The following is a 12,237-nucleotide window of genomic DNA, read 5'->3' as shown; positions in this document are numbered from 1 at the left end:
GTTTTCAAATGCACTGCATGCAATAGAAAGGATGTGTTAGGTTTGGTAGCAGTACAGAAACTTTCAGGTGGTTGCTTAGTATGCAGTGTGTGTGTTCGTGAAAGTCAATGCACGATTAAAAAAAATGTATTGTGGATGTTTTTAGGCCCTGGAGCAAATCCAGAAGAACAGCTGGGATTTTACACCTCCCAAGGGACTCCTCAAACTCATGAAATTCAGTCCCAAGAAGTCATAACACTCCGTTAGAGTGGAGGCCCAGGAGACTGGAGGCTCACTTGTCAGAGTACAAAGGTAATGAAAGGGAAGTCGCTCTTTGTGTCTGTCACACACATTGTCAATTCTTTAAGGGCCTGGGTGTGTCCACGTAAGCTGGAAAAGGCGATCAAACATGAAAAGTAAAGCTTTTGGTTTACAGGTTTTGCCTCCTTTTCTCTCAGGCGAGGGAGGTTCTAGTAGCAAGAGGGCATGCCTTTTCTTCATTTTATTTTGAAGATGATAAATAGAAAAGTAGATAAAGTGAGGCTGCATTTAGGAATGTGTTCCGTGGCCTGTGCAATCAGCTGTGCACAGTAACCAGTTAGGCAATTAAATGAAATGGAATTCTGTAAACGCAGACTGTGAAACCATTCAAACTGTACAAATAACTTGGCTGGACAAGTTTATGTTCAAAAAAGGAGCATAACTTCTTTTTTTTAAGTAGGCTCCATACCCAATGGGGGGCTTGAACTCAAGACTCTCAGATCAAGAGTCACATGCTCTACCAGCTGAGCCAGACAGGCACTCCCACAAATTCTTTTTTTTTTTTTTTAAATGTTTTTATTTATTTTTGAGAGAGAACATGTGAGCAGGGGATAGAGGATAGAGGATCTGAAGCAGGGTCTGTGCTGACAGCGAGCCCATGTGGGGCTTGAACTCACAAACCAAGAGACTGTGACCCAAGCCGAAGTCAGACACTCAACTGACTGAGCCACCCAGGTGCCCCCCCCTTTTAAAATTTATTTATTTATTTATTTATTTATTTATTTATTTATTTATTTAGAGCAAGAGGGAGTGTGAGTAGGGGAGGGGCAGAGAGAGAGGGAGAGAGAGAATCCCAAGCAGGCTCCATGCTCAGCAGAGAGACTGATGTGGGGCTCGAACCCACAAATTGTGAGATCATCACCTGAGCTGAAACCAAGAGTTCGACGCTTAACCAACTGAGCCACCCAGGCGCCCCCACTCCCAAAAATTCTTAATGTAAGTGAACTGATGTCTAGAAACAGACGTTGCATTGTAGTTGTAGTCTTTGAAAGGCACTGATTTTCATACTTGATGAAGGAGAAAAATACTGTATCTTATATCCTACTGGCTGGTAGATATCTTCCGTATGAAAGTCCCAGTAGCACTACAATTTCGTTGGAATAGATTTTTATATATAATGCTTGGAATATGAGATGACTTTAGACAATGGAGCCAAATAAACATAACAGACTAAGTTTTAAATGATTTAGTTTTTTTTTTTCCCCGGTTTGATATTAGCAAATGATCTCACAGTGTCATGAAAAGGATTCATTAGGGTCTGGGGTGATGTGCTAGGCACAGCTCAAGGGTGATTAAATACCACCATCATCAACATTCATTGACAAGTGCTTACTGTCCCTGGAATGGAGATGCAAAGAGGTAAGCCATATTTGCCCCTGACAGAGCTCAGGGCCTAACAGATGACTTACATGTACATACAAAGATGATACCAGACACTGGATATTGATGAACAACTCTTTGGACAATAAGTACTTTGAAGAGTTTCTTTACCAGTCTCAGTTGTACAATCTGTAAAATAATATCTCACCCTAACAAATAGAATGTATTAAATTGATCTTCCACTTCTAAACTGTAATTTTCTTCTTGTATCTCTAGCCTTAGCCCAGAGTCTAACACATAGTAGGAATTTTGTCTCCCTGAGATAAAATACTATTATTTTAACCCTTGTGAGCTGGAATTCCTTATCAACTGTAATCTGTTACTCAGTAGGACAAATGCACCACTGATTGTGATGTAACTATATGAGCATGATTCAATCCATACTTTAGCATACCGGTCTTCTGGGTTATGTTTGTTAGAGCAACCACACACTACATGGCTATTTAAGATGCCATTAAAACAAAAAGCAAGCACAGCCAATGTTGTGGTTATTTCTATGCTGTCAAAACCTAGATCTCTGCCTACACACCAGCTGGCCTGGTTATGGCTGGGTTTGCCCTGTTCCTTTGGGGGGAATCAATGACAAATGCCTTTCTCTCCATAAGATTGGTGGTTCTAGATCTTGAAACAAGATTAAGACAAGACAAAAGTATGCAAGGAGTCTTGTTTATTTCAGGATGGAGGGTGGACCATTTAAGAGTAACAGGTGTGACATTCGGATTGATTTTCTGGATTTTACTTCCCAAAGAGTCTGGAAAGAAGATTTAAGCAGCTCAGACGGGATTTCTACTGATAACCCCCTGGGATGGTTTGACGATGCCCTTCCTTTAGCTCTTCAATTCCTTTACCTTTGAAGCTCCTGGGCCTGGGCCTCTCCTTTGCTTAGGAGAGATAGCCGCTTGTCTTTGGCAGCTGGGCAGTTTTGTAATGACAGCTGGCCACCCAGCCAAGGGACAGTGGCAGGAGCAAACATCCCAGCCTGATAAGACTGCTTATGCAGAAGCAAGGGGGGGGGGGGGTGGGGAGATCCTATCTTTCCATTTTTTTTTTTTTTTTATTTGTGGTTCTCTGGCTGTAGGGTTATGTTTCCAAGAGAAGAGACAGACAAGGCTGGCAAGAACCAATGTCAGTTTGGGAGCGCGACCTGCAATTCCTTCAGAGGCCAAAATAAACTGCAGGACAGAGAGTCCTAACAGTGCAGTGGTTGGTCCCCAACAACCACAAACCAGTAGTTACAGCCTCAGGGGTGAAATTCTTCAGTCCACATCAGACACTCAGGAGGTGAAGACATAGGGATTATCTAGCCAGTCCCCCAGCTTTGAGGCAGATGGATGTCATCACCCCACAGGGCAGACAGTTGCCAAGTGTCATCTGGAAGACTGTCAGGAGCCCCTCCTAGCATTATGCTTTGAAATCACAAGCAAGCGCCCCCATGTCTGGGCAGAATCTTCCAGGCTCTACAGTAAAGCTGTCCCCCTCCCCCATATCCATTCTTCCACCCATATTCTATAAGCCTATGACAAGGGAAAGAAACTAATCATAAAACCTGATCCTAAAAGCCTTCTGATACTTGCAGACAGCGATTACATATTCACTCAGCCAAGGTCTCCCTGCTCCATTTAAAACAAAAGAGGTTCTCCACTCACGCCCTTCCCACTCCACCAGAAGACGTATTTCTGGAACCAGCGCTGGCCATCCCGAAAGTTGCTATTTCCCTTAGTTGAGGGCGAAGTTAGCGAATCCGTAGCTGCGAAGTCTCAACTCGGGGGAGGGGGCGACAGCCCGGGCGGGGGAGAGCGGCGAGGAGGAGGGACTAGAGGGAAGGACACTGCCCCCTACTTCAGCGAGGTCGCTGCCTAAGCCGCTGGAGCCGCCGGTCTGGGTTTTGGGAGGGAGGAGTGGCGGCCGTGGCGGAGCGGCGTGGACTCCGCACCCGCGGCTCGGTGCCAGTTTGGTACCTGGCGGGCCGGGCGCGCCTCGCAGGCCGGCCGCCCGGGGCGCGGAGGGTGTGAGCGCGCGCGCCCCTCCGTGCCCGCTCAGCCTCGCGCGCGTCTCCGGGGAGGCTCCGCCGAGAGGCGCCGGGGGAACCCGCAGCCTCAGTCCTGCCGCCGGCGGAGCTTTGTGCGGCGGCGGCTCCGAGTCCCACCTGCTGGCGGCGGAGAGACAAGGAAGGGGAAGAAGAAGGAGGAGGAGGGGCAGGAGGCGGCGGCGCGAGCCCACTCCTCCCGCCGGCGCCCACCTCCTGGGGGGCTCCGCAGTCCCCAGCTCTCGGCCTTCACGCGTCGCGCCCCCGGCCCGGCCCGGCCTCAGGTCCACGCCGCGGCGGCCGCTGCTGCAGCCCCGGCAGCCCGGCCCGGCCCGGCCCGGCCCGCCCGCCGCCACCCGGAGCCGCCGGCGAGTTTGAGGCGAGCGCGGGGCGCCCGGCTCCGCCTCGATGTGCCCGGGAGCCGCCTCGGCGCCCCAGCCCCGCTGAGCAGCCCCCCAGCGCACAGCGGCCGGCCCGAGAGGGCGAGCGAGGAGGCGCGGCGAGCCCCGGAGAGAGGGGGCCAGCGAGAGAGGAAGAGCGAGCCCGAGAGCGAGCGCAGGGAGCAGACACCATGCCGGGCTGGAAGAAGAATATCCCCATCTGCTTGCAGGCGGAAGAGCAGGAGAGAGGTGAGTGAGGCGACGGGGCGGGGGAAGGCAGGGAAGGGGGGTCCGGGCCAGGGGCCGCCCCCGGTGCCTCCCTCTCCCCCAGCTCCCCCTGACCTGTCCACCGGCCGACGGGGGAGGGGCGCCGCGCCCTCCGGGGCCGCTGGCGGATAGAGGCGGCGCTGTGCGAACTCGGACCGATTTCTTCGGTGGGGGTGGGGGGGGCGGTGCGGGAAGAAGGGGAAAGAGGGAGGGTGCGGTAGGCAGGGAACTTTTAGTTTGGGGAAAGATTTTTTCGAGGGGGGGGCGTAGGGGGTACTGTAGCTTCTCCGGGGCCCGCTTGCACGTGGAGCCCTGGGTGCCTGCCTGCGGGGTGGGCGCTGGTAGGGGGTCCTGCAGTGTTTTAAGTGACTTTTCAAACTTTCCTGCCTCTCCCGCGGCCGCCTTGGCGGTGTCCCTGCCTCTGGCTGGGCTCGATGGTGCTAGGAAGCCCAAAGTTGCTGGAGATTCAGGGACGAGGAGGAGGAGGAGGAGCAGGGGGAGGTAGAGCTTCGGGGCGGGAAGTGGGCGCTGCCGCAGGTCTCCGGAGGCGGGGGAGGGGAGGAGGAGAATGCTGTTCCTAGGCTGGGGGTCTGGGGCTGGGAGCGATGCCTGGGAGATGAGTTATGCCCTAGCGCAGTCCCTGCTGTCAAGTTAATACCGCAGGACTGCGGGCTTTTCGTAATTACTGTCTATTTTCTTTTGTAAAGGCGACTGTCCGTGCCAGGTTGCTTGTAGACCTTTTGTTGCTTGACGAAGTGTGCTGGGCACATTGCTTCCAAGTGACTTGAGAGGAAAGTTGAAGGGCCTTTGTACCTCAAAGGCTCGGTTCTGTTGAGGTCATTCCACGCTGGTTTGGATTGTGCAGAGGCTGGTCAGGGAGCTCAGCTCGGTAACCTGGATGTGATGTACTGAGTGCACCAGAATTTCCTATACAGGCCCCACGGGGCTAGAGAGGTGTGCGCCGTGACTCTGCTGGCATCCAGAGGGACCCTGGCTGGCAAGGTCCACCAGGGTTTATTCTCCTGCTCCTCCCACCCCTGCTGGCCTTGGCTTCGAGGAAAATGTTTTAGAATTGGATGTGCTTCCGGATGCTGGGTCCGCACGGGCTGTGGCAGCAGTCGGTGCTGAGGTTAAACGGTGCTGTGTGGGTGGGTGGGTGAGGAAAGCAGGGGGAGGCAAATCTGGTGCGTGGAGAAGGCAGAGTTGTCAGGGGAGCTTAACTCCGGCAGCTTGATGAGTTGGTATGGAGGGTGGTTTGGTTATTGGGCATGCCAAAAGTTTCAGGCTTTTGAAATAATGCTTACTTACTGAAGAGCCAATGTACGATTTCCAGTTTTTCTCTAGGTGGCACAACCTGTCTTTGGTTTATATCCTGTTTAATGACTCAGGGAATTCATCCCTTTTTAACCACTTCCTTATTAGATATGTGCATTCATTTTCCAGCACTCTTTCTGGCAGGGGACCTTATGTTTACCCATTCAAAAGGCACCCCTGCTTTAGAAATGCTCCTGGTTTTCCCTCTAGGAAATCATATCTTAAAAGTTGCAAATAGTGGCACTAATAATTTATAACCAGGTAAATAGCACTAAATGAAAGCATTCTGTCAAGCATGGAGTGTCTGTCCTGTCCACTGAATGTCACGATGAACTTGGTGTTAAATGGATCTGTTTGCTAAAAACATCAAAAATCGTGGTACTTCTAACAAGTTTTATCAGAATGCTGAAACGGGTAGATTTTTGAATGGTGACAAAATGTACTTGTATGTCTTTTAGAAATGTATGGTAACTTTGAAAGATGATCACCTAATCTGCTTGGAGGAGGTAAGACTGAATTTCCTCCAGAACATAAAAATCTGAGTCAGAAATGGGGTATTCTTTACCTTCTCCAATAGGAGAATACAGGCATGTTTGTTACTTGGTGTCTTTTTACACTTTAAAGATTTCTTCTTGCTTATATGATGCTTTTCTAATTAGCATTGTATCTGATTTGCTTGTGGCATTTCTTTTTGGGGTCCTGATTCACTGGGAATGCACAATTATATGTGTTTTGTTCTCTTTAAAACCTACCTGGTGTCTCTGTTTGAGTTGCGTGTGCGTGCACATATGTACATATATATTTAAATTAACTGCGCTGCCTGCATGATTTTTAATGCACATGTCAGAGGATACTGCTTGAAATTGCTTATTCTTTTGGAAGAATACTATTGGAACGAGTAGTTTTTTCTATATGCGTTTGTCATCAGCTTATATTTAGGTTTTTTTCCCTTTGGAATTTACAATTTTAAATGATTCAAATAGTGTTGAATTAGTTCTTGTTAAATATAAACAAAAATGTTGAACTATGAGGTTGGTCAGAAAAATAATGAACATAGAGGGAACAAGTACATGTTACATTTTCTCTGGGGATAACATTGGACAAAATGCCATTTCTAATATCTTACCATTAAAGTCTGATGTTGGTTGTGCTCACATAACCATTGCTCTTTTCATATTCCCCCCCCCCAACTCCAATTTATATTTAAACATTCTGAAACCCATCATGGAGACTACTCTAGCATAGCATTTTTTCATGCAGATTCTGTTTAGCTAAATCTCTTCCCGAAACTTAATGCAAATGAATACAGATTGCTAGCTTCTTTAAGGACTACTTATTTTTACAAGTATTTCGTAGCATTAATGTTTATAAAATATCCTAATCTCAACTCAAAGATTTAGGGAACCTACCTTCTTGGTATGTATCACATACAAAGAGAGATTTGGCCAGTATGTCTGATTTCATGACATACCTATACACCATTCCTAACTTGGGTTCATCTTGAAGGCTTCTGTCAAGATGATATTGAGTGAACTATTGCTATTGCATGCAATGCTGAGCAGAGAAACTGTAGCATATGGGTTATTGCGGTTAATGCAGTTACTTCCAAAATGACATGTTAAGATTCACTCATGTACGATGACATACTATTAAAATTCAGGACACATTTCTCTATCTCCTCCCTCCTCCGATTTTCTGCCGGAGATGATAAACCCAATCCATTTAGAAGTCACCCAATACATTTTTGGCTAAATGTTTCAGGAGAAGAGAAAGGACTCTAAAAACTGTTAATTAACCCACTCAAATTAGATTAAGTAATATATTAGTTGTTTTAATCTGCTCATTAGTTTATCATGTGTAATAGAAATATAGTTGTTAAGGAAAATGTTGGTAATTAATGATGCTTCCTTTGGCTTGTAGCTTCCCTTCTGATTTCTGTGGCTTTGGTTAGTAAATATTCGTGTGTGTGTGTGTGTGTGTGTGTGTGTGTGTGTGTGTGTGTGTATGTTTATTCACCGGGGAAAATGTATGCATTTTGTATAGCTCCCTTTCTCCTGGCGTTTCTATTCTTCTCATATGTTTTGGAGGTGTACAAATAAACTTGAGAACTTTCTTTTGGACTTCAGTAGGAATTATCGTATCTGGGCTTTTGCTTCTGTTTTGTTGAATGAGAGTTTCTGGATCCCTTTAGATATAAAGACTTTAGTTTTTATAAAATGTCTGTGAGAAAGCACAGGGGGCTTAAGCAGTGTGCTTTATTATTGTCTTTGGTTTGTTTCATTTTCCACACCACAAGGAGATCTGTTGACCCTATGGTACACAGCCTGCTTATCAAAAATTCCAATTTGAAATTTGACTTTTGACTGGAGAGTGCTGTGGGGAAAAGAGAAGCAATCAAAACGCATGGAGAGTCTGCTATGTGTTGGGCATGGTGGTTGACACTTCACATGCATTATTTGGTACAATCCTTACCACATGCCCGTAAGGTAGGTATTATTATTTCCCCTGACAGATGGAGAAACTGATGCTCACAGAATGAAAAAAAATGCCTAAAGTTAAAAGGCCAAGACTTAGGGCACCAGTTTTTAAAGAGAGAATTCAAAAAAGAAGTTAAGTTATATTTCTTGAGATGGAATTTTTAGCATTATACACATGCGTGCACGCGTGTGCACACACACACACAAAACATGGATTTTTTGGACCTATTTAGCGGACACTGAATCTTTCATTAAGAATTTATAAAAAGAGTTTTTTAGTCATGGATAGTGGGACAAAGCTTCCAAAGTATATTTTGGGCTTTTGACAAACTGACCAGATGGGTTTATTAACTCTAACAATAAGGATTGAAATGTCAACATATTTTTAAGTAGAATTATTTGGTTAAACTTAAAGACAGTCATTTAAGTGAAAGGCTTTTCTCTAACTACTTGTTATAATTCCATAGTTTTCCTTGTTTTCATAGAGTATTTGCCGTGAAGGCAAGAATTAATAAGAATTAAGTATTTTTCCTCACCGCGATGAACTGGGAAACTACTGTATCGTTAATAGCCATTGTGCATTTGCTCTTTTGCCAACATTTTATTTAATTAAAGCCATTCATCTGAACTCTCAGCCTAGCTATCTATCAGAAGGCCCAGTAGCCAAACAGATAATGCTTTCTTCTGTGGTAAGCTGATTGTTTTTTTTTTTTTTCATGAAGAAAAAGAAGTACCAATTTAAATTGGTAAAGAATATTGAGAATTGAATATCATAGTTTTTAAAACTGTTATATTAAATGCTGCATGATGGCTGATGGTTTAAGGTTTTTAGGATTTGAGCTGCTTACGTTCACTTAAGTCATAATAGTAGTTTAGTCATACAAAATATAAAAGTAATAGTAATACAAAGCAACATGTCCAACAGAGAACAATATTCAAATGCAAAAGCAAAACCTGACTTTGAATCTCTTGATTTATCTTTTGTTAAAGTCTATTTCTTCATAAATTCAAAGATTACCTAAATATAAATATAAAAACTTATCAATACAAATTTCCTTATTTAAGAAACCTACTTGTTTAGGCATGTCAGTGACCAAAGGGTGCCGTCAGTTTTAAGGGAAAGTTAATGTTCTTGAAATGTATCAGCTGAGGGGCACTGGGTGGCTCAGTCGGTTGAGTGACCGACTTCGGCTCAGGTCATGATCTCACGGTTTGTGAGTTTGAGCCCCGCGTCGGGCTCTGTGCTGACAGCTCGGAGCCTGGAGCCTGCTTCCGATTCTGGGTCTCCCTCTCTCTCTGCCCCTCCCCCTCTCATGCTGTGTCTCTCTCTGTCTCAGAAATAAGTAAACATAAAAAAAAAAATAAATGTATCTGCTGATTAAAATGCACCTGATTGAATTTCTTACTGTCTTTCATTTCAACAGCGATTAAACTTTAAGCAGCAAATCAGGTGTTGAAAAGAATGTGAAAATGTGGTTAGTATTCTAGGTAGATTCCTTAGCTCCACCCAGCACAGTGGTGGACAGTAAGATACTTGGAGTCAAACAACAGTGGGTTTAAATTCCATCAGCACTTTCTAGCTCTGTGCTCTTTTAAGTTCTCAAAGCCCTTGTATTCTCTTTTTGAAGATGAGGACAAATAACATCTACCTCTTGGGAGGAGTAAATGAAATTAACAAATGTGGAATTTATGATAGTACCTTTCATATAGTTCCGGCTCAGTAATAGCAACTCATTATTTTTATGATATCTTGATATAGATCTGTAAACTTAACACCCCAAGGTGTCCTGATGATAAAATGATAAATTTTTATTCTTTAAAAACTTTATAAACCAGTAAAAAAAAGTCCAGGGTTTTGTGAAAAGCTATACTAAGCTGCAGAACTTTATGAGGTCATTGATAAAGTCGAGTCTAACTGTCACAAAGATGAAGAAAGTCCTAAGGCCACACTTTTTCATACATGCAGCAAACTTTTATTTACCACTAACTGCCATGATGGGTACCAGGGATGAGAAAATCATGGTTCCCATTTTCAAGAAGACTGTTATGGGTAGTTATAGAGTCATGGATGTGACAAATAACTCAGTACAGCCTCTCTTCTCCTGTAAAGATTAGTGCCAAGGGAGCAGAGAAGAGGGATTGACTGTATTGAAGAGGTGGCACAGAGGAAGTGTTAAAAGACTTGAAGGAAGGAGAAGAACTTAGAAGGTTGGATGGGGATGTGAGGATGGATATTTCAGGCAGCGGGCATGGTGTGCTCCAAAGCGTTGTAGAATAAATTATACCAGGAACCACTATTGGTTTCTTAAGGAGCCAAAGTGTAGAATAAGACCATGCATATGGAGTGTAGAATATGAATATTCATTTCCCCATGAGGTAGGGAAGCTGGTTGGAGAAGAGGAGCCTAGAGAGGGCCAGATTTGGAAGAACTTTATATATGTCGGATGAAAGAGTTCACATTGCATCCATCAGGTGTTCGGTGAATTGAAGGACTTCCGACAGAGAAGTGAAGGGATCAGATTTATATCTTGGAAAGGTCATCCTGGTAACAAGGAGAAAAGATTGGGGAAAGGGAGATTCTGGAGGGGTGGGGTCACGTAGGAGGCTACTGCCCTGTTTCAGGCCTGCAGAGATACTCAGGAGGAGGACAGGTGAATGTAAGAAACATGGGGCATGTAGGTTTTTGGTTTAGACTGTGATTAGAATCAGACTGTGTCTTGAGACCCAGTGCCTTGATACAGACACTGGTATTCTTTCTACCTCATGTTGCCTTTCTTTATTTCCTCTTCATCAAGTTTATATCGGGGAGGAGGAAGGGGGGAATATAAACATGATCTGATAAAACAATGTGAAAATAGAAGGCCACCAAAGTGATTGGGTCATAGTGATGGCTTAATGTGCACAAGTTTTGTTTAGTTGTTTTTAATTATGTAAAATTCCTATACCGTCTGATCCTAAAGGAAAAATAATTATTATCCTGTGCATTAGTCTTCTATAACTAATTAGGAATTTTAAGTGATCCTTAAAAAAATTTATTTATTTATTTATTTTTAAATTTACATTCAAGTTATCATATAGTGCAACAATGATTTCAGGAGTAGATTCCTTAATGCCCCTTACCCATTTAGCCCATCCCCCCTCCCACAACCCCTCCAGTAATCCTCTGTTTGTTCTCTATGTTTAAGTCTCTTATGTTTTTATATTATTTTTCCTTCCCTTCCCTTATTTTCACCTATTTTGTACCTTAAATTCCTCATATGAGTGAAGTCATATGATATTTGTATTTCTCTGACTAATTTCGCTTAGCGTAATACCCTTTAGTTCCATCCACATGGTTGCAGATGGCAAGATTTCATTCTTTTTGATTGCTGAGTAATACTCCAGTGTGTGTGTGTGTGTGTGTGTGTGTGTGTGTGTGTGTGTGTGCGCGTGTGTGTGTGCATGTGTGTGTATCCATTCATTTTTATCAATTCATCTGTTGGATATTTGGGCTCTTTCCATACTTTGGCTATTGTTGATAGCACTGCTATAAACATTGGGGTACATGTGCCCCTTTGAAACAACATACCTGTATCCCTTGGATAAATACCTAGTAGTGCAGTTGCTGGATTGTAGGGTAGTTCTATTTTTACTTTTTTGAGGAACCTCCATACTGTTTTCCAGAGTGGCTGCACCAGCTTGCATTCCCACCAGCAGTGCAAAAGAGATCCTCTTTCTCTGCATCCTCGCCCACATCTGTTGTTGCCTGAGTTGTGAATATTTGCCATTCTGACAGGTGTGAGGTGGTATCTCATGGTTTTGATTTGTATTTTCCTGATGATGAGTGATGTTGAGCATTTTTTCACGTGTCAGTTGGCCATCTGGATGTCTTCTTTGGAGAAGTGTTTATTCGTGTCTTTTGCCCATTTGTTCCCTGGATTATTTGTTTTTTGGGTGTTGAGTTTGATAAGTTCTTTGTAGATTTTGGATACTAACCCTTTATCTGTTATGTCATTTGCAAGTATCTTTTCCCATTCCACTGGTTGCCTTTTAGTTTTGCTGATTGTTTCCTTTGCGGTGCAGAAGCTTTTTATCTTGATGAGGTCCCAGTAGT

General features: G+C 44.3%; 1 protein-coding gene across 2 annotated transcripts in view; it reads left to right on the top strand.

Moving 5' to 3' along the window:
• The first annotated feature begins 4,126 nt into the window (after positions 1–4,126).
• Positions 4,127–12,237, top strand: part of GRIP1 (glutamate receptor interacting protein 1) — a 670,689-nt gene continuing 662,578 nt past the window's right edge. For both annotated transcript variants that reach the window (XM_027071309.2, XM_027071305.2), the window contains exon 1: positions 4,127–4,335. In XM_027071309.2, coding sequence (XP_026927110.1) covers positions 4,278–4,335 — 58 coding nt within the window. In that variant the 5' untranslated portion in view covers positions 4,127–4,277. The remainder of the gene's footprint in view (positions 4,336–12,237) is intronic.

This window comes from Acinonyx jubatus, chromosome B4 (assembly GCF_027475565.1).
Source record: "Acinonyx jubatus isolate Ajub_Pintada_27869175 chromosome B4, VMU_Ajub_asm_v1.0, whole genome shotgun sequence".
NCBI classification, from domain to species: domain Eukaryota; kingdom Metazoa; phylum Chordata; class Mammalia; order Carnivora; family Felidae; genus Acinonyx; species Acinonyx jubatus.
The sequence above is the reverse complement of the archived record's forward strand: the minus strand, read 5'-3'. Positions and strand labels throughout refer to the sequence as shown.